Below are 22,897 nucleotides of genomic sequence, written 5' to 3' on the forward strand. Positions count from 1 at the left end.
TTACAGATGAGGAAACAGAGATACAGAGAGGTTAAGTGACTTGCCTAAGGTCACACTGCTAGGAGATGGAGTTAGGCTCTGAGCACAGGCATCTGGCTCCTCAGTTTTCTCTTAGCCTCTGTGCTGGCCACCTGGGTCGGCAGAAGGCTCGGTCCCTTTGGGGCTGCATTGTCCCCCCGAGGTGTCCATCCTGTTGTATGTGACTCTTGGGCACCCTCATTTGTTTGCATGCCTGCTTTTTCCACCTGCAGAACTTCTGGGCCCAGGGTTGCTCCCTGTTCATCGTCATTTCTCCAGTGCTGCCCCCAGAGCAGGTACTCCTAGTAAAGGTTGTGGTGGACAGACAGAATGGGTGCTGGGAGGATGGAAGGGTGTGGGGTGCTGTAAGGCCTGCTTTCAGCTTTTCAGGAGCTCAGGGCCCAGTGTTGGGGAGCAGACCCAGGATGGTGTCAGCCCAGTGTGAGGGGATGGGGTGCCGCCAGACCAGCAGGAGGAGGCTTGGGAGCAGGAGAGGTTCGTGGTGGTCGGGATCCTGGAGCGAGGCCGGTAGGGGAGGTGGCTGTGAGCGCTGAAGGAGGGGAGGGGGCGGAGCGGACGCTCTGGGCAGAGAGAGCACGTGAGCCAGCCCAGCCCCAGGGCAGCGTCTGCCTGGGCTCGGTGTTGGGGGTGTGGTGGCTCCTTGGGGAGGGGCCTCTAAGCTGTCTCCATTAGGCCCACTTGGCCCCTACTGGCCGCCCCTGACCTTGCCGAGCCTGACCCCATGGAGCCAGCGTCCCCGTCCTTAGTCTGTCTCTGGGTTTGACGCTCGCCCACCAACTGCTTGTTCAGCTCCTTGATCCCAGCGGAGGCAGCAGTGAGGCCTGTTAAATAATAATGTAGCTCACCAGGGCCTGTGTCAACACTGCATCCCCCGTGTTCATTATCTAGATAGCCACCTTCAAAGTCTAATCCACTCGTCTGGAGTTCATTTTAACTGATCGCTGGAGGGGAAGCTGGCTGTGGGATGATTGTTGCATCTTAATTAAAAAAACTTACTGGGGCAGGCTGCTTGGAAAGTGCTGGAACACAGGGCAAGTTGTGTCAGTGTTGGGACACGGGGCCTGGCTCCACCCTGCAGGGCCGCTGCGAGGGTTAACTGGGGCAACCGTCTCCCACTGGACCCTGACTGTCCACACTTGGAGGTCTGGGCCACGTCCTCCTCCTCCACACACACCGGGTCATACCCCTGTCACCTTCACATTCTCCTATACAGCACTGGCCACAGCCACACATTGACATTTTGGGGATGATTTCCTGATAAACAAGGCCAAGAGGCCCTGTAGGGCCAGACTATGCCTGGCCGGCTCCCCTTGCTCCTAATGCATCCCTGGTGCTGAGACCAGCTAGCGTGTGGTAGGGGTCAGGGCAGGGTTGGGAAGGACATTGGCTTTTCCCTTAGGGAATGGGCTCTGTCTGTGGCTGGTCCACTAAGTTTGGAAGGAAGATTTGGGCAGGAGGTGTGCAGAACAGATGACCGAGGGCTTGACTTCAACAGCTCCAGAGCTGGGTGCTGAGCACACGAGAGGCTTCCCAAAGCACATGCTGTCAGTAATTCGCCTTGCACAGGCTCGCATCTCCTGCGGTGGCTGCTCCCCTGCACCTGGGCGCTGGCTTCTGATACTGGCGCTAATGCTTTTTGTCAGTAAGTACGCTGGAAGATCCACACTCACTAATCCATGCTGGATCCCTGGACACCAAAGGCCCCCAGGTTTCCCCCTGCACACTCCCACGTACACCTGCCTCCTCACCCTTAATTTTCACGTTTAGGGCCCAAACTTAGTTTGCATGTATTAGCTGTTGTAAATCTATCATAACAGTGTGACGCAGCATGAATAATGCATCACTGGGCTGTATTAGTTTTCTGTCTCCTATCTTATTTATGACACGAAACGGGTGGGAATTTGCAAAAGTGAAATCCAGGCGCAGTGCTTCTTGGGTAATGGTATGGAAATTGGCTTGAGGGTGGAAAGATTCACCAAGTCTTCAGATGCCAAGTGTGAGCCCCGAGTTCAGGCAAGTGTGCAGGTCAGGGATCATGTCACTCCTCGGAGTCATCTGTTAACGTGTTTTTTTGTGTGTGTCATTGTTACTGTTGTCATCTTGTTATTATTTTTTAATTCAATGTTGGCAGGTGAAACTTGAGAAATCAATTTTCTAAAGATTGTGGAGACTTCCCAGGAGGCTCTGACAGTAACAAGTTCCAAAGGAGGGTGAACGTTTTCCAGCAGCAGGAAGAATTGAAGTCAGATGTTCAGAAGAACTTCCTTTCAGGCAGGGGTAGGGGGTGGGCTTGGCTTGTGGATCCTGTGGGCCCCATTCCTAGTGAGTGCTGAGGGGTCAGGACTAGCTCAGGGCTCTGGTTGCCAGCTATGCGCTGGGGCCTGGGGGTTGTAAGGAGGCATCTCAAGGGACATCTTTTGGGGCTGGGGCCAGCTAAGGGGCACGGCTCTGGGCCCCCATCCCACCCTCACCTGGAAGAGCTCAGATCTTTCTTGTATCTAATATTAGGTCTCCCCTCATCCTGGGAGAGTCAGGTTGAGGAGAGGATTTCATGGTTTAAAAAACAAAAACTAATTCGAAGCTGTTGGTTCATGAAACAGGTTCTGTGAAGCCATGGAGGAGGAAAGGGGGACAGCAGTGGGAGGGCAGACGGACAGGGCCTCATGGAGGAGACAGTCGGGGCTGGAGGAGATAGAGGGGTGGGTAGGTGATAGAGGTAGGAGGTGTCCTCCCCTTCTGAATCCCTGCCCCCAGCCTCTCTCCCTGTCAGTCTGTCCCCCCGCCCAGTAGCTCCTCCACATCCCCAATCCCCCTGGTCTGAGCCCCATTGCAGGGGCGGGGGAGGAGTAGCTAACAATCCCCTGGAACTTCGCAAAGACACACAGAGCCACGCACGGACCCACTGGACGCCAGGCCCTGGGCTGGGCCTTAAGACAGTGGAGGCTGAGAGCACGACCCAGAACAGGGCCTGGGCGTAGCCACAGACCGGCCGGGCTCACTCGGGGAGAGGTTTTAGGCCTGGTGCTGAGTGTGCATTCAGGCCCTTACGTGACGCTCATCTCCAGCTCGACAGCTGTGCCAGGGGAGGGTCCCCGAGGTGGAGAACTCCAAGGAAAGCGTTTCTGGCCGCCCCTGCTGCCTTGTCTGAGTTTGGATGGCGGTCGTTGTGGGCTAGGGAGCTGGGCTGGCTGGCTTCTACCTCTGGTTCCACCATCACTGATAGCCTCATTTTCCCCACCCATGAAATGGGGATAATTACAGACCATACCCCAGGACTAAGCAGCTTCAGGGGCGCCTGAAGCACCGAGGAAGTGCCAGCCGCCCTCTGGTGGTGGTTACAGGGCATGGTCACATGGAGTGCCCAGAAGTAGTGGAGCCAGGATCTCAGCGCCTCCGCCTGGCACTGATCTCCGGTGCCCTGAGCCTGGGGCTCATTGTGAATGTGTGTGTGCCTGCCTCCTCCCACAGGGTGGCAGGTCATCTGTGAGCAGGGACGGTGCCCCATTGCTCCTCATGTTCCTCCCGTGCGGGGGAGGGAGCTGGACTGACTTCTCTGCTTTCCTTCCGCCTCCCCGCCTCTCCCGCTCCCCGACCCTCCAGCACCAGCTCTCCTCTCCTGCCCTGGCTGTGCTCTGCCCAGGACTCCTGCCTACCCCAGCTCCCTTGCCTACCTCCACGGAGCTCTGATGACCAGAATCAAAGAGCTGGGCCATTGGGGAGAGAAGGGAGCTCCATGTTACCAGCAGTGAGACGGGAATCACGGTTGGCACAAGGCCAGCCTGGCTCCAAGTCAGTGTCCTGGGTGTGAGGCCTCACCTCTGGGCATGTGCTCAGCTATGGGGCAGACACAGCTGCTGCTGGGCCCAGGAGTCCAGGAAAGGGGTGACAGTGTGGCTGCATGGTGGACCCAGCTTCCTGGAGTGGGGTCAGGGAGGCTGGGGTGGGTGGGAAGGGGCTCCTGAGTAGTGTGAGTGGATGCGTGTGTGCACCGATTACAGAGACCACCCCACCCCCGGCAAGTTAACCCTTACTGAGACTTACTGGTCCTAGAGGCTATTCTGGACTCTTTGCAAGTAGCACCCCATGTAATCTTCACAACAGCCTTATGTGATCATTATCACCTCCATTTTAAAGGTGAGGAAACTGAGGCAGGAAGCGGTAGAGCTGGGACCTGACAGTCTGACCCTGAGCCCATGGCCCCACTGCTTCTCCCAAGCAGGAAACAGATGATGAGATAATATCAGGCCACGGTGAGTGTTATGCAGAAGGTGAGGCAGGCACATAGAACTCGGGTCCCACTGCTTCTGGAACAGGTCACCCACCTCTGAGACTCAGTTTCCTGTCTGACCGCATCACAGGGTGGCAGGGACTCTGTGGACCGCGCTGAGCAGTGGTGACTGCAGCCCGACCATGCACGGATGCTGCAGATTCTTGTCTCCGTTTCTACCGCTCGGTCTTCACGGGGTCCCCTGGGGGCTGGGCAGGGGCAGACCCCAGGCCAACCCCAGGCTCAGCCCAGGCACCTGCTTGTACAGGGCAGGGCCACAGCAGCTGCGAGGGCAAGACTCAGGCAAAGATGCTTGGTGGCCTCAGGTGGCTGACAGCCCCACCTCCCTCAGCAGGTGTCAATAGAGAGGAAATGCTGTGCTGGCTGGAGTAATTGAGGACAACTGAAGGAAATCATAGAGTACTAATGAGGATATCAGCAACATACACTTGGAGATGCTTTCTATATCCTGCCTCCTCCAGAACAGCCAGATACACGGATGGATTTTAGTTTAGTTTTTAAAGGTAGGATGTCAGTGTGGCTGTGGCAGGATGGCTGTCCCTGCAGTGGTGCTTCCTGTGTCTTGGTGTAGGTTGTGGCTGGGGTGACAAGGGGGTGCCCCCAACATTGTGCCCACCTTCTTATGTGCTTAGTGATAGGTAGGCTTTAGTGCAGGAATTTTTAATTTTTGGGGGGCCAAGCGTTGTTTACAGATTCTCTTGTGAAGTTGGCCATCTCAAAAAGAGTTGACCGTCTTTCTAGAAAAATGCAGCAAAGACACCACATTTTGCACAATCAATTTCAAACTAGGATGTTAAAAATTTGGGACTGGCTGTTGGACTTGGAGCTGACAGGGACATCTGTGCTTGCATTCCTGCTGGGTTCCTGTGGTGGCCCCAGGAGAAGAGCCCACCCAGCACCAGTGTAGTCTCTTGTTAGTCAGAAAGGACCTCCTGCCCTCTTTACAGATGAGTAAACTGAGATCTGGAGATGTTACCTGACTCGTCGGTAAGAGGTAAAGGTCAGTAAGAGGTGGAGGTGGATGTCGCACCTTAAGCCTGCCCCTGAAATATGTCAGGAAGGGTGCAACTGTTGCCCAGGTTCCCTTGGCCTTGACCAGGTTGGAGTCTGAAGGCAGAGTGTCTAGGCATTCGATGGAGCCCTGGCCAAGGAGACCAGGTGTGGGTTTGGAGTCCCATGAGGGTGGCCAGCCCACCTGGCTTGCCCAGGACTGAAAGGTTGGACTTCTAGTGCCACAGCTGGGCCTCCCTGGGTAAACCGGGCTGAGTCGGTCACCGAAGTTGGATTCCTAGCATTTCCCCCATTTCCTGACTAAGCACTGCAACTTTGTGAACATCGTTCAGCCTCTCAGCTGTGGAATGTTGATAAGAATAAAATAGATAAAGAAAGGGAAAGGAGTTGTGCTAATTGCCTTTAAAAGGCAGGCAGTCTGGCTAAAGAGCTCAGAGCGTGACCTCTGGGTCTCAATCCTCAGCCTGCCCCCAGGCTGGCAGAGTGACCCTGCGCCACTGATTTCTGGAGCTTGGGTGTCCTGCCTGTTAGAGGAGGAGGACATGGGTGGTGGCCTTACCCCAGGTGGCTGGGACGTTAAAGGGAGGCAGAGCTGGTAGGTGCTGGTGGGTGCTCTGTGGGGGTCTCTGCACCCATGACTGCTTCCCAGCCAGCCTGCGGGGGAGACTGCGCAGGGAGTGGGAGGCAAGAACCCCTTCATGGTCCACACCCTGTCCTTGGAAGAGCCCTGAGCTTGGAGTCTGCAGGCAGGCCCACGTTCCAGCTCCGCCCCTCCCCAGCAGGGCCCTGGGCTCCTCACTTTCCATTTCTGGGCTGTTCCCTCTTCTTTCATGAAGGTCTCTGGGGGGATGAAACACTGCAGCATGGGGAAGGCCTGGCACACAGTAGGTGCCCAGCGAGCATTAGATAAGCCCGGCCGCCTGCCCTTTCCTCGGCAGCTCCCAGCCCTGAATGCCCCAGCGGTCCTTCCTGGCCCCTTGGCTTCATCTCAGCTCTAATGACTTTGAGAGGGGAGCTGCTCACCCTGGGAATTTATAGAAACCAAGCACAGAAGCACAGAGGCATCACCTGGAGGCACATAAATATTGTACAATGAAGAGTGGACTGTGTCAGCACTGTTCGGGGCAGTATCGCCCACCTGAAACCCTCCGTGCAGATGCTTGTTGCCAGGCTGCTGTGAGGCTGCAGGGAGAGGGTGAGTGGGACCAGCCACCACAGGTTCAGGGTACCTGGCTTCTTCCCAGCTCCCCTGACCAGCTCCCAGCTGCAGCCAGCTGCATGGAGCGCTCACGCTGTGCTGGCAAGGTCCCTTGCACCTCCCAGCACCCCAGAAGGGAGTTTTTCCTTCCCTCCCCGTTGACAGATAAGAGAGGAGATGGAATAACCTAAACAGAGATGAGCACTCAACCAGGATCAGACCCGGGCACTCCCCTCAGCTGCCAGCATTTATTTTTTTATTTAAATAATTGCTTTTGCCCCCAACTTTTTATTTAAAACAATTTCAAACTACAGGAAAGTTGAAAGAAACATACAATGAACACATGCATAGTCTTTATGTAGTTAACCAGCTGTTAGCATTTTGCCATCATTATCCATAATTATTTGTCTAATTTTTTTCCATATTATACATACATACACACACACCCTTTTTTGTTGCTAAATCATTTAAAAGTCAGTTACAGTCATCATTGCCCTTCACCCCTAAATACTTCAGCTTGGCTCTCCTATGTAACTTCAGGAGCTTCATACCCAGGAACTCAACATCAATATACTGTCCATATGCCCTTTTCCCCAGTTGTCCCCCAAATATCTTTCACAGCTTCTATCCCTGACCCCATCCAAGATCCAGCTGAGGTCGCGCATTACATTTGGTTGTCATGTCTCTTTAGTCTTCTTTAACCTAGAATAATCCCTCTACCTTTTCTTAGTCTCCAGAAAACTGACTTTTTTGAGACATCCAAGCCAGTGTCTCATAAACAGTCCCACAATCTGGAATTGCCGATGATTTCCTCCTGATGAGACTTGAAGGCTTGGCCAGGTTCTGCCCAGGGAGCTGGACGTGTCCCATTGCATCACTCAAAGAGATGGGAAATGCAGGATTGTCCCATTCCTGATCACTTGGTCTAGGTGCGGTCCTCCATATCTCCCCATTCTACAGGTACCAGTTTTCCTTTAAAATTACTCGGTCACCTGCAGGTGACTCTTGGAGAATGTGCGACCATCCTCTCTCTCAGCGAATTTTCACTGTGTAGAGAGGAGTCTTCCTTTATCTGACTTGATCCCCCTTCCTTCACTGCCACTACAAATTCATAGATCTTTTTAAGATCGAGTGCTATAATCTAGGACCACTGTTACATTTTTGATGCTCAATTATCTCAAATTTGGCCAGTAGAAGTCCCTTTGTGCTGGTTCCTGGGTCCTTTGGACACTTCCCCATCATTCTTTGAGTACTTCTTTGCTTTTCTGCATTAGGAAATGTTCTAAGCTCACCTGGTACCTCCCCTGCCATAGTTAGCCATCTCTGCAGGGTGTCTTAGCTGGCTCTCTTTTGTGGGGAATGGTATTTAGAAACCAAGATCCGGTGTGCTCACTCCTGCTGGGATGTCATTGCTTCCAGACCCCTTCAGTGAACAGAGCCGGGAGAAAAATCTTAAGTTCATACTGATACTTCTAATTCAAATCCAAGATTGTAGAGCTTACCCTAACCTTTTCTCCATGTTCAACTCTGTTTTCCTGCTGAGGACCCAGGTCCCCAAAATAACATCAGCATGCTTCAGTCACACCATATAGTTTACAAACTGCTATACCTTTTCCTCCACCACCACCATGACCAAGACTACTAAGTAAAGCTCAGGATTTCTTTGAAGATCCTTTTGTCCTTGAGGAACAACAGGGTATAGTCAGAGTACTGAGTTCCCAAGCTACTCGAATGGATTCTTTTCTATGTGGATGTGGCCCTGTTCCAATAAACTTTGATTCACTGAAGTAGGCAGCAGACCAGTGTAGCCTGAGGGCCATTTTTTTCAGACTGCTGGTCCATAAGATCATCCTAACAGTAGTTCCTGGTGCAGGGCCTAGCCAGGCCTGGTCTACAGGGGCCAAGTAGGCAGGAAGCACTGGGCCTTCTGAAATCCAGAAGAGGGGCATGACTGTGCTGGTGCCAGGGGCAGAGGGGGGCCTTTTTCAGGGACAAGGGGAGTAAGTTAAAGGCCTCTTAGAGGATAAGGTAACACCCCCACTCCTGGGCCCCCAAACCGGCCAGGGATAAAAGAAGGGTCTGGAGGTGAGAAATGGGAAGCTGTGGCCTGGGATTGGGGTGCTGGGTTGGCAGCATTTCTCCTGGCCCTGGTTGGGAGCAAAGGAGAGCTTGATGAGCTGATAGCTGATCCTGGAAATTAGTTCTGAGTTCCTTTCGGGACAAGGGAACACCCACGTTTGGAAGGCAAAATGAGCGGCGTGGCTTGTCAGCACCGAGGCCAGTGGGCAGCGAGGGTCTGCTGCCTGCCTCCACCTAGAGGTGCTGTGTGCAGCTCCCTCAGCCCTTGATGGACACTGGAAGTCCATTGCTTCCAACATTTCACCTACTCCTGCACATGTACCCAGGAAGCCAAGCCAGGACTCCCAAGACCCAGTTCCCATGAGTAGGCTTCTGGTATGGGGAGGGGTCCAGGGGAGCCCAGAGATAACCAAGGAGTGAGGAGCTTGAGCTGCTCTGCTGCTGTTTGTATTTTTCCCTGCCCTCTCCCCACAGGCCTTGGCACGTTTGCACAGGCCTTGTGCAAAGCCCCTTGAGCCTAGAGACAGACTTGCTATACCTCTGGAGAAATGAGCCTGGATTTCCGCCTCTGACTTCTCTTTTAATTAGATTCTGACAACAGCAGGCATGGCTGACTGGCTGCAGATTCAGGCGCAGCTTGCCGTGGTCCCAGGCTTCTCAATTTCACTGAGGTTTGGCTTTTTCAGAGGCAGGAAATGCTTCTGCCCTTTCAACAGGAGCCAGGCAGGGGTCTTGCTGCGCATGTGTGGGTGCACATATGTCTTCCTGTGGGTGTGTGGGTGTGCATTTGTGTGCAAGTATGGGCATGCTGTTTTTGGAAAAGTCTGTAGACAAAGCATGTTGGGTGCCCCGTTCCATCCTGCCACCCTTTCCGCTCATCCATCTGCTTGCTGACAGCAGGCACTGTAGGAAGTCAGATCTGACCCTGGCGCCTCATCTGTGACTGGGGTTGGTGGTTCTCGGTTGGCCTTTCCCAGCAAGGTCCCTCAGGAGGTGTCCTGTTTGCGCCGGGTGTTTTTTCTGGGTCTGGGCCTTCAGGAAAGTTGTCTGGAGTACAGGCCGGTGCAGGAAGCCACCCCGCCTTCCTGAGGGTTTCCTGAAGGAGTGTTCCTCTCAAGGAATGAAAACTGAAAGCCAGTGCTGCCGGAGCTGTGGATGGCAGATTTGGGGTGGAAATTCCTCCCCTCCCCTTGGATTGCAGGGACTGGCCCTGCTTTGTGGAGGCTGTAAGGGGCTTGGCCTCCTTCCACATCCCAGATGCTTGCTGGCTGAGCCTCCAGCACTCGGGCCTTCACTGGGGTGGGGCAGGGGCACTGGGAAAAATGTAACAGAGACTCCCCCCACTTCCAGGGGCCCAGAGTCTGAGCCCCCAGTCTGGGGGAGAAATAGCTCCCTGCCTTCTGAGTGTGCCCAGCCTAACAGGAGACACCCCCTCCCCTTGGAGAGCCCCAATTTAATGGAGACAATGTACCCTTTGGTGAACTTCCTGTCTGAGGGGGAGCTACAGCTTCTGCTCTTGGGGTCCCCCTAGTAAGGGGTGAGCTGTGCAGTGGGACCCTGCCCCCTGAGAGCAGCCTGGCACATGGGGAGAGAGGGTGCTGCTCTGCCTCTCCCCCTCCATCTTTGGACACCCAACTTTTCTGTTTCCCCAGTCCATGTAATCCTCATGACAACAGCCACTTACAATTGGGGAAACTGAGGCCCAGGTCTGTGAGGTTATTGAGGAAATGAGATTTAATAGTAGGTCTGATTAAGTTCTGTCCAGCATCTTCCTGCCATCTAGGATTTCTATCCAAGATACGCTCTTTATAGAAAAAATGGAAGAAAACTGCAAACTGGAAAGAGGGACAGTCACCAGGTTCTGCTCAGGAATAATTCTCAATGTGCAGGTTTATCCTCCTCTGCCTTCCTCCTCCTCCTCATCCCCCAGTTTTGGATGCAGCCCCCTTTTTTGGCCACTTACTGCTAAAACATTTGTATTTTCTATGTTTATCACATAGTCTCTGTAAACATTTTAAATGGATGTAGAGGGGTCTTCTGAGTGGGCGTACCGGACGTGCCTGGGTGTCCCGGCACTTGGGCATTTGGGTTGTTTCTAGGCTGGTGTGGTCGAGTTGTTTGTATCTGAGGAACAACAGAATGTTATAGATGGACTTCAGTGTCCAGCCATTCACTCTTTGACTGAATTTTACTGTGCTCTGGGCCCTGTGCCACGTGGGGAGGATTTCGAAGGGCCGAGCTCATAGTCCAGTGTCGAGGCAGCTGACTAGAGCCACAGAGTTGTTGCTACTGCCAGGCTGGGTGGCAGAATATGGCTTGTAGAAGCAAGTGGTTGGGCAGGGGTGGCTGGGGCAGGCCTCATTCATCACTCTGAACTCAAGTCTTCAGATACTGCAAAGCTGCTCCCAGGAGGGCAGTGGGGGAGGCATGTTGCAGACAGGTCATCTCCAGGACAGAGCGGCGGCCACATGGCACTTCCTGAGCATCTCTCTCGCCCAGGCTTTGCTTGACCCGGAGCATAGGAAGACTGCCAGGAAAGGCGGGAGTGCTGGGCTCTGGGTCACTGAATTAAGGAGCTTGGACTTTCTCCTGTAGTGGATTGGAACCCTGACTGTTTGTCTCCTCAAGAGTTTTATTTTTATTTTTATTTTTTTTATTTTGGTATCATTAATCTACAATTACATGAGCAACGTTATGGTTACTAGACTCCCCCATCATCAAGTCCCCACCACATACCCCATTACAGTCACTGTCCATCAGCGTAATAAGATGCCACAGAGTCACTACTTGTCTTCTCTGTGTTGTACAGCCCTCCCCGTGTGAGCTTTTGTTTTTAAAGGTCAAAATTATACATACACCTGTGAACAACAACAAATAACATGGAATGGTTTATCCTGAAAGGCCCTCACCACTACCCATCCTTAGTCCTGCTTCTTGCCACCTCTTCTGTTTTTAATCCACCAGGCATTTTCCTCACGATTAATGTCTGCTCTGCTTTTTCTTTTCTTTTTTTAAAATTTAAATTCAAAGTCAAAGTGAGAGGCCTTCAAAATAGTAAACACTTGACATCCCATAATTGTGTTTTTATTATGTAAGCTTCAGGTACATAGCCTCGTAATTTGACACATGTATGCACTTGAAAGTGATCACTGCCACAAGTCTGGTTACCATCTGTCACCATACTGTTGACCTTCTTCATTTCTCCCATTTCCCAGTCGCCTCCCCTCTGGTAACCACTAGTCTGTTCCCTATACCTATGAGTGTTTTTTATTTTATTCCACATGTGCATGAAATCGTATGGTATTTGTCTTTGTCTGACTTATTCCACTTAGCATTATAAGATGGACCTTTAGGTCCAACCATGTTGTCACAAATGGCAAGATCTCATTCTTTTATGTGGCTGAGTAATATTCCATTGTGTACATATAATACCACATCTTCTTTATCCATTCATCTATTGATAGAGACTTAGGTTGTTTCCCTATCTTGGCTATTGGCAATAATGCTGCAGTGAACATGGGGGTATATATACCTTTTTGAATTAGTGTTTTCCTATTCTTTGGGTAGATACCCAGAAGTAAACAGCTGGGTCATATGGTAGTTCTGTTCTTAATTTTTTGAGAAGCTCTATACTGCTTTCCTTAGTGGCTGCACCATTTACAATCCTACCAAATGTGCACGAGGGGTCCCTTTTCCTCACATCCTCTCCAACACCTGTGGTTTCTTGTCTTGATAATTGCCATTCTAACAGGTATGAGGTGATAGATAGCTCATTGTGGTTTTGATTTGATTTTTAATAATTAATGGTGTTGGACATCTTTTCATGGGCCTGTTTACCACCAGTATATCACCTTTGGAGAAATGTCAGATCCTCTGCCCATCTTTTAATCAAGTTGTTTGTTTTTTATTGTTGAATTGTATGCATTTTTATATATTTTAGATATTAATCACTTACCTGATCTACGGTTGCAAATATCTTCTCCCCTTCAGTAGGTTGCTTTTTCATTTTGACAGTAGTTTCCTTGGCTGTGAAGCTTTTTAATTTGATGTAGTCCCAGTTGTTTTTGTTTATATTTGCTTTTGTTTCCATTGCCATTGGAGTCAGATCCACAAAGATGTCACTAAGACTGATGTCAAGTAGCTTATTGCCTGTTTTTCTCTAGAAATGCATGGTTTTAGGTCTTACATTCAAGTTTTTAATCCATTTTGAGTTAATTTTTATGTATAATATTAGATAGTGGTCTAGTTTCATTGTTTTGCATGTGGCTAACCAGTTTTTCAACACCATTCATTGAAGAGACTGTCCTTTCTCCATAGTATGCTTTTGTCTCTATTACCATAGATTAATTGTCCATATATGCGTGAATTTATTTCTGGGCTCTTGGTTCTGTTCCATCAATCTGTGTGTCTGTTTTTGTACCACTACCATACTGTTTTGATTACTATAGCTTTGTAGTGTAGTTTGAAGTGAGGGAATGTGATACCTCCAGTTTTGTTCTTTCTCAGGATTTTTTTGGCTACTCAAGATCTTTGATGATTCTATATAAATTTTAAAATTATTTGTTCTAGTTCTGTGAAGCATGCTGCTGGAATTTTGATAGATATTGCACTGAATCTGTAGATTGTTTTTGGTAGTATGGACATTTTGACAATAGTAATTTTTTCAATCCATGAGTACAATATCTTTCCATTTACTTGCATCTTCTTCAGTTTTATTTATCAATATTTTACAGTTTTCAGAGTACTGATTGCTTACCTCCTTGATTAAATTTACTACTAGGCATTTTATTCTTTTTGGTGTAGTCATAAATGGAATTATTTTTTAAATTTCTTTTTATGATGATTCATTATTAGTGTATAGAAATGCCACAGATTTCTGTATATTGATTTTGTATCCTGCATCTTTAATGAATGAATGAATTAATTCTTACAGGCTTTTTCAGTTGGATTCTTTAGGGTTTTCTATACATAGTATCATGTCACCTGCAAATAGCAACAATTTTACTTCTTCCCTTCTTATTTGGATGCCTTTTTTTTCTTTTTATTGCCTGTTGATGTTGAATAAAAGTGATGAGAGTGGGCATCCTTGTTTTGTTACTGTTCTTAGGGGAAAAGCTTTCAGCTTTTCACCATTGAGTATGATGCTAGCTGGAGGATTGTTATATATGGCCTTTATTATGTTGAGGTATGTTCCCTTATACCCAGTTTGTTGAGAGTTTTATCATAAATGAATGTTGAATTTTGTCAAATGCTTTTTCTGAATCTACTGAGATCATCATATGATTTTATCTTTCATTTTGTTAACATAGTGTATCATGTTGATTGATTTGCAGATCTTGAACAATTCTTGCATCCTTGGAATAAACCCCACTTGATGATCCCTTTAATATATTGTTGAATTCAGTTTGCTAATATTTTGTTGAAGATTTTTGCATCTGTGTTCATCAGGGATATTGGCCTGTAATTTTCTTTTATGTGGTGTCTTTGTCTAATTTTGATATTAGGGTAATGCTGGCCTCACAGAATGTGTTTGAAAACTTTCCCTCCACTTCATTTTTTAAAAAGAGTTTGAGAAGGACAGGTATTAAATCTTCTTTGAATGTTTGGTAGAATTCTTCAGTGAAGCTCTCTGGAGTGGGACTTTTGTTTGTTGGGAGATTTTTGGTTACTATTTCAATCTTTTTACTAGTAATTAGTCTATTCAGATTTTCTGTTTCTTCATGATCCAGTCTTGGAAGATTGCATGTTTCTAGAAATGTAGTTTCGTCTAGGTTATCCAGCTTGTTGGCACATAGTTGCTCTTAGTAGGCTCTTATGATCCTTTGTATTTCTGTGATGTCAGTAGTAACTTCTCTTCCATTTCTGCTTTTGCGGCCTCTCTCTTTTTATTAGTTAGTCTAGCTAAAATTTTGTCAATTTTGTTGATGTTTTCAAAAAACCAGCTCTTAGCTTCATTGACCTTTTCTATGGTCGTTTTGGTCTCTATTTCATTTATTTCCACTCTGATCTTTATTATTTCCTTCCTTCCACTAATTTGGGGCTTTGTTTTCCTTTAGATATAAAGTTAAATCATTTATTTGAAATTTTTCTTGTTTCTTGAGGTAGGCCTGTATCGCTAGGAACCTCCTTCTGTCTTAGGACTGCTTTTGCTGAATCCCATAGATTCTGATATATTGTATTTCTGTTTTCATTTGTCTCTCGGTATTTTTTTATTTCTCCTTTGATTTCTTCACTGACCCATTCATTGTTCAGTAGCATGTTGGTTAACCTCCACATTTTTGTGTGTGTCTTTTTTTTTTTTAACATTTTCTTCTTCTAATTAATTTCTAGTTTCATCCCATTATGGTCAGAATAAATTTTATTGAATTTATTGAGCCTTCTTTTTTGGCCCAACATGTGATCTCTCTTGGAGAATGTTCCATGTGTACTTGAGAAGATTGTGTATTCTGTTGTTTTTGGGTGGAATGTTCTGGATATATCTGTTAAGTCCATCTGGTGAATGTGTCATTTAAGGCTGATGTTTCCATATTGATTTTTTGTCTGGATGATCTATCCATTGGTGAAAGTAGAGTATTGAAGTCACCTACTATTTTATTGCTTTCAATTTCTCCCTTTAGGTCTGTTAATATTTGCTTTCTATATTTTGGTTATCCTGTGTTGGGGACATATGTGTTTATAAACATTAGATCATCTTGCTGGATTGACCCCCTTATCATTATGTAATGCCCTTCTTTGTCTGTGATTACAGTCTTTGTTTTAAAGTCTGATATGACTATAGCTATACCAGATGTCTTTTAATTTCCATTTGCATGGGATATCATTTTCCATCTCTTCACTTTCAGTCTCTGTTTCCTTACTTCTGAAGTGAGTGTCTTATATAGACTGCATATAGATGGATCTTGTTTTTTTCTTAATCCATTCAGCCACTCTTGTCTTTTGATTGGTGAATTTAGTCCATTTATATTGAAACTAATTAGTGATAAGTGTATATTCTGGCTATTTTTAAAATTGTTTTCTGGCTGTTTTTGTAGTTCTTTCTGTTCATTTCTTCTTTTTCTCTCTTTGTGGTTTTATGGCTTCCTTTTAGTGTTATGTTTGAATTCTTTTTTCATTTTCATTACCATGAGGTTCACATGAAATATCCTATGTAAATAGTAGTCTGTTAAGTTGATAGCAACTTGAACACATTCCAAAGCTTACATTTTATTCCCCCAACCATGTTTTTATATTTTTGATGGTATATTTAACATCTTTCTATTTTATGTTTTACTTAACCAATTATTGTAATTATAGTTCGTTTTACTACTTTGGGATTTTCATCTCCATGCTTGCTTTATAAGTGATTGATCCATATCTTGATACATATGTTGATCATATATTGATACGTATCTTTGTTATATATGTAGCTTTTCCAGTAGCGTTTTTACTTTCATATGTTTTCTTCTTATCAATTAGTGCCATTTCTGTTTGGCTTAAAGAAGTCCCATCGACATTTCTTGTAGGGCCAATTTAGTGGTAACAAGCTCCTTTAGCTTTTGCTTACCTGGAAAGCTCTTACTCTCTCTTTCAATTCTGAATGATAACTTTGCTGGGTAGAAAATTCTTGGTTGATAGTTTTTTCTTTTCAGGACTTTGAATATTTCATGTTACTCCCTTCTGGCTTATAAAGTTTCTGCTGAAAATCTTCTGATAACCTGATGGGGTTTCCCTTGTACATAGCAAGCTGTTCTGTTCTTGCTGCTTTTAGGATTTTATCTTTATCCTTAACTTTTACCATTTTAATTATAATGTGTCTTGGTGTTAATTTCTTTGGGCTTCCTGGACCTGGATGTCTGAGTTCTTTCTCCAGATTAGGGAAGTTTTCAGCCATTTTTCTTCAGGTAAGTTTTCTGGCCCTTTCTTCTCCTTCTTGGATTCCTATAATGTGTATGTTATTCCACTTAATGTTGTACCAAAAGTCTCTTAAGGTATCTTCGCTTTTCTTAATTCCTTTTGCATTTTGCTGCTCTACTGGGTGAGCTCCATTGCTTTGTCTTTCTGCTTGCCGGTTCATTCTTCTATGTCATTCAGTCTGCTGTTGAACCCCTGTGGTGTATTTTGTCCAGTTATAACTTCTGTTTGGTACTTTATTATATTTTCTATCTCTTTTTGAAGTTTTCACTGTCTTTGGGCATTCTTCTCCTGAGTTTGGTGGGCATCTTTATGCCCATTACTTTAACTCTTTATCAGGTAGATTCCTTATCTCCATCATGTTTAGTTCTTTTTCTGAGGTTTTTGTCTTGTTCTTTTGTTTTGAACGTATTCCTCTGTCTCCTCATTTTTCCTAACTCTCTCTTTCTATGATTAGGTAAATCAGCTACCTCTCCTGGTCTTGAAGGAGTAGCCTTATGTAGATGATGTCCTGTGGGGCCTAGAAGTGCAACCTTCCCTTGTCACCAGGCACCCAAGGGGTGTCCCTATGTGGGCTGTGTGTGCCCTCCTGTTGTGGCAAGGCCGTAGCTATGGTGTGTTGGTGGGTGGAGCTGGTGCTGTCTGGCTGTGTGCTGTGTCTGGGACTGCTGCAAGTGCTGGTATGGAGAGCTGGCCCCAGGCCCAGCTGCAGGGCATGTCTGGGGCTGCTGCAGCATGTTATGGGCATGACTCTTGGCAGAGCACACTCACTGGCACTAGCAGGTTGGAGGGAAAATTTCAAAATGGTGCCTGTCAGCATGGTATTATTAAAGTAGCCTGAGATTGCAAAAGTAACTCCTGCCAGCATCTCAGTCCTTGGGGAGCATCCCTGCTCTCTCTTGCCTCTTCTGCAGATGCTTTACAGTTAGTAAATGGGCCTCCTTTACCTGGGATCCATGCACTTTTCAAATTGGTGTTTTTGTGCTAGTTTTTGGGTCCAGTGTGTCTGCCTTTTAAGAGTGGATTTTCTGTTCCCTATGGTATAGATTTCCTGACTGTAATCCCTGTTGATTTGCAATGCCTGGTGTTGAATTGTCTCTTATCAGTAGGGTGTAAGGGTTGGGGTGCCTGCTGTGGAGTTCCGATTCCTTGCGCCTCACGGAAGTCCTGTACCTTCATATCCCTCCTGTTGTGGCTGGCTGTGGCTGGGGCGCGCTGTGTTCCCTGGCGAGTCCATCTCTGCCTCTCCTTCCCATCCCAGTGCTGTCCTTTGTCCTTTGTTGTGGAGGCATTGTCTCTTCCAGAGGGAATTATTCCATAAGTATTAGTACATTTGTTGTGCCCATGGAAGGAGGTGAGTTCAGGAACTTGCTGTGCTACCATCCTGAACCCCACTGTCTGCTGTTTCTAGATTTATCAATTTTGGGACATTATGTGTTGCCACTCCATTGTGCAAGGTGAGGACCTGGCTCACACCACCTACCTCCCTTCCCAAGTAGCCCTTTTGGTTGCCTTTGTAACTTTAGATACTATACATAAGCTTCTACTTCATCTTCCTTTGACTTTAGGCTGCCTTTCCCTTTTGTCACAGTGGTTAGAACCTGTACCTGTTAACTCCTGAGAGCCAAATGTGCACGTATTTTTCCCTGTCCCTTCTTCAGTGATGTGATCTGGGTAGCTTGAGATGGGCCATGTTATAAATATTTACACCATGAGAATCGGCAGACACGACAAACCAGGATTCCCCTCACCAGTTGTAAACATTTACCAACATCCCACTGCAGGGCTTCTGAGGTTTCCTTCCTGTGCTGATTCTGGCCCCCAGAGCCTGAGCTGGCAGGCCCATCCCAGCACCACACCAACACCCCTCCCTCTGTGCCGTAGCAAAGCTTCGAGGCGCACCAGGATGAGGCTGTGAGCGTGACGCACATGGTGAAGGCAGGCAGCGGGGTCTGGATGGCCTTCTCCTCCGGCTCTTCCATCCGCCTCTTCCACACCGAGACGCTCGAGCACCTGCAGGAGATCAACATCGCCACCAGGACCACCTTCCTCCTGCCAGGTGAAGTTGCCGCTGGGGTGCTGTGTCCTGCTGTCCCGGGTGAGGAGGGAGGAATCGACATTCGTAGAGCACCTTCCACACTGGGCAGAGGGGCATCTGGCCAGCCCTTCTCGTTAACCCTGAGGACAGTGTTCTGTCAGCCTTGAAAACTGAGCCTCTGAGAGGAAGCTGTGGGTTCAGAATATGAACGCAGGCCTGTCACCCCAAAGCCTCTTTTGCTGTCACTGCTGCTCTGTCACTGCCCTGCTGGGTGGGAACCCAGGCCCGGCTGTGCCTGCCATGCTCCAGGTTGACCAAAAACCCAATTCTGCCTCAAATCACTTTCAGAATGAAGTGAGGGGAAAGAGAGAAGACCAAGGGTCTCTTTCTTTAGAGGTTTTTCCGAGAAAGGCAACTGCCCCTCTTAGTTCCCCAGTCAGGGTGTGGAGGCAGGGAAAGGCCCAGGGCTTGGACGTCATCCCCTTAGGTATCTCCTTCTGCATAGCTGTTTGGATCGGAGCTCACCTGTCACCCTATCCCCACCCTGAGTCTGCCCAAGGCCTCTGTGATACTGGCTCCAGGCAACTCTCTTACCATCTGCTGCCCAAGATGCCGCCCAGACCTGTAGGCTATGCTGGAGGGAGCCAGACAGATACCCGCCCAAGGCCTGTTCCTGCTCCCAACTGGCTTTAGAGCTTCGCCCATCTTCCGCCAGACAGACAGACTGGTCTGGGAGGACACAGAGGCTCCCTCCTGCCCAAGCCCTGAAAGCTGGGCTGGGTTCCACGCCTGGGGGAGCCAAAGGGTCCCAGGGCCAGGGATGCAGAGCCAGCATGGCAGGGGGCGCCTGGACTACTCATTCCAGGGACTCAGTGCCGGGCTGTGGTGGAGGCCAGAGGCAGCTGTGCTGACTTGGGGGACTGGTCTCCCTGCCTTACGAGGCTGGGCTGAGGACAGGCATGTTAGGAAGAACTGCAGGGACTGTGGTGGCCCTGTCTTTAAGCCAGAGGCCTGGTTCCCAACTCCAGTAGGAGACCCAGAGGTCACTCTGGTCCTGCTTCCTTCTGGCCAGTTGCAATAGTCCAGTCACTGAGTCTGGACAGATGGCAATAGGGGTTTGGTTACTAACAGCAAGATTAGCAACAATAGCGATAATGTATAATGGCTGCCACCCTGCTTGAGCACTAGGATCCAGGGGCTTTATGTACAGGCTCTCATCTCACTGTGGCTCCATGAAATGGGGATTGTCCCTATTGACAGATGCAGAAACTGAGGTTTGCCCAGCAGGGTAAGGTGGCTTGTCTATGGTCATGCGGTGGACCGGAGGCAGGACCGGGAGTCACATCAGGTTGGACTCACTTAAGAGCCTGCTGGGTAACAGGGAAGTGATGGCTGCAGAGGAGACTGGAGTCCTGGCTCGCCCAGTATGGGGTCTCGGGCAGGTCTCTTCAACTCCTGGAGCCTCTGGTCCCTCTTTGGGACCTCTCGGTCCGTGCTGGTGTCCCACTCTATGGGACCAGAGGTGGTTCTTGGTTCAGGATAAGTGCCCTTAGGAATGGGAAGATGCCTTGTGCAGTCCTGGGGCGTAGTAGACACATGAGAGCAAATGGCTCTCTAACACTCTTCCTGGGGCGTAGGGGCTTGATGGGACCTGTGTCCTCCGTCTTTTTTCTTCCTCCCTCCCTCCTTCCTTCCAATTCATTGTAGTTCACAGTATTAGCCATTATACAAGGTAATTCCATTTTAACTATGATAAAAATTTCTCCATATCACAAAAATATTTCCACTTTATGATGATAGCTAAATTATTTCAAGTTAGTGAAACACAAAAAAAATGGAGAATGTTATGGGTCTTTTTAATCTCAATCTCATCTGCGGGGCAGAGAAGGGGGAGAGAAAGATTCCACCTTACCACGCAGTCAGAGGCAGGATTTGTGGGCAGACCCAGCTGCAGGTAGAAAAACCGCAGCCCCCACCCGCACAGCTCTGATGTCACTGTTTGTTTAAAGCACATTTTCATATCCGTTGACTGACTTGCTCTTAAAGAAGGGAGGGCCTTCATTATAATCATGATTATTTCAGAGCCAGGTAAACTGAGATTAAATGACTGGCCTAGGGGCGGGCACAGTGCTGTGGAGGCCAGAGCCAGGACTGGAATCACAGCCCTCTCACACACTTGCCATGCAGCTCTCCACTCCCCGGGCCTCAGTTTCCCTGAGATTTGAAGCCAAGCTTGGCCATGCAGTGTTGGGCAGACCAGAGCCCGGAGTCAGAAGGCCCTGCTGCAGTCCTGGCTCTGCTGCCTTCCAGCCCCGTGGCCCGGAGTGAGAGGGGAATCTCTCAGATCCTCTGTTCCTGCCCCTCAGGGAGGTGTGGGCCTTACCTGAGCCAGTGCAAGGGCAGCACCCCATAGTACCTGGCTCAGGTAAGTCTCCGTCTGTGCTGGTGTACTCTCTGTCATCGTCCTCTTCCTGTTCATTGTCATCCCTGCCCCTCGCTGCACTGACCCATCTGCAGTGCATCTCCCGTGGCCCTTCCGGCTCAACCCCCACCCCCCAGTCAGTGCCCTTCCTATTGCGTCAGCTACATCTGAGCAGACAGGAGCCCCCTCTCCTCTAGCCAGACCTCCCTGGGGCTGGACCTTGGACATGTCTGAGGTTCCTGGGCACAGGGCTTCCCGAAGGTTCCCAGGACTTACTGCCCGGGGTCCTCCTTCCCCCAGGCCTGATGGTCCCTAATCAGCAACAACAGGGACCTTGGGGCCCCCCTAAACCTGAGAGGAGCCAGGCTGGAGCCAGCTCCTGGTGGAGGGCAGCTTTAAACCCACCCCACATTGTGCCCTGGCGGAAGAACAACAGAGCAGGATTCTTAAATTCTTTATTAGAGATATTTTTAAAAGGCTTTTAAAGTATTTTTTCTTCCCCATACCACCAAATGAAAGAATTGTATAATTAGTTATAAATTTGTTCCTCCTCTTAAGTGTGAATTTTTTTAAGGGTGTGTTAAAAATTTATCACACTTCCTTCCCCCTGACCCCTTTCTTCTGCCAGCGTCCCCGACTGGTATTAATCCATTTTTTTAAACCTAAACTCCCTTCTCCTCTTAACTAGACAGGTCATTAATAAAATGTTCTCCGAGAGCCTGAGCTTTTTAAAGTTGTATATCTCCAGATAGATGGCTTGGGTGAGCTGAACACTGCTGCATTAAGTCTCTGTGATAAAATATTTATCCACCATTAGAATTTTTTTTTTCTTTCGGACTGTTTGTGAAGTGTCTCGCTCTTTTCCTCAAGGCAGCGGAGGGAGGAGGGAGGGCATCAGGACGAGGTCTGCAGATGAAGTCATTTCTCAATTCTGGCATCCGCCCTCCTTGCATTTGCTGGTTTGGCGGGTCCGAGAGGGGGCAGGAGCGCCAGGAAACGGCCACCTGCTGGTCTCAAGGCCCTGGGGGCCCTGAAAAAGGAGGAGGCAGTGAGATGAAAAATTTGCCATTGTTCCCTCTCTTGGCTTTATTATTTTTGTGCGTTTATGGCTCTGATGGAGCTGATCTTAAGACATTAGAGTCTAGTCTTTTTAATAATCACAAATGTTTCCTAATGGCCTCATGTATTGATTGTACACTCTGGGCTAAGAGCTGTGCTCAACTGTCTGTAGATAGGATACACATCCATAATTCTCATCATCATAAAGTTGAGCAAGGTGAGTTTATAATGCTCATTGATTGATGAGAAAGAAAATGAGTTGTCAGTTCACACAGCTAGTAACTAACGTCAGAGCCCGTGTCCTTTCTGCATCCCTATTTCATTCATTCATTCACTCAGATGCTTTTTGAACATCTCCCCATGAGCCAGGTTGCTGGGCCAGGAGCTGAGGAATCAACTCTGAATACAGAGACAAGCTGTTGCCCTCATTTGAGAAGCTTACATTTGGGAAGGTGAACCATAAATAAGTCGAGAGAAGTGCAGGAGTTTCAGACCTTGACCAGGGCCAAGAGGGAAGGACTGGCAGTGAGGGGGTGGGGGTCGCAGCCCTGAGCCTCTTGTAATTGCTGATTGCATGAGGGCTGGGAGCGCCCGCTGCTGGACTGGAGGCTGTTCCAGTAGTCAGGAGCCTATGCCCTCTGAATGGATGCAGGTGTGGGGAAGGGGCCCAGCTTGGCCGACAGCCAGATACTGTTGGTGAAATAGCCCCCGCTGTGCAGGGAGGACTGGCTTTTTTTCAGTGTGGTTTGTGCTTCCACGTGGAAACAGCACTAGAAATGCGTCTTTCTGAGTTTGCTTCATGTTGTCAGACGCATTCATCTCACTGCCTGCTGACGGCTTTCCTCGAATGTCTAACGTGCATCTCCAACACCA

At 48.4% G+C, this 22,897-nt stretch overlaps 1 protein-coding gene across 16 annotated transcripts in view; it reads left to right on the forward strand.

Moving 5' to 3' along the window:
- The window catches only part of ARHGEF10L (Rho guanine nucleotide exchange factor 10 like), a 157,750-nt gene that overhangs the window by 129,918 nt on the left and 4,935 nt on the right, over positions 1-22,897 (forward strand). For all 16 annotated transcript variants that reach the window (XM_037000074.2, XM_073233296.1, XM_037000076.2 and 13 more), the window contains one exon: positions 18,390-18,564. In XM_037000074.2, the coding sequence (XP_036855969.1) occupies positions 18,390-18,564 (175 nt within the window). The remainder of the gene's footprint in view (positions 1-18,389; positions 18,565-22,897) is intronic.

This window comes from Manis javanica, chromosome 4 (assembly GCF_040802235.1).
Source record: "Manis javanica isolate MJ-LG chromosome 4, MJ_LKY, whole genome shotgun sequence".
Taxonomy (NCBI): Eukaryota; Metazoa; Chordata; class Mammalia; order Pholidota; family Manidae; genus Manis; species Manis javanica.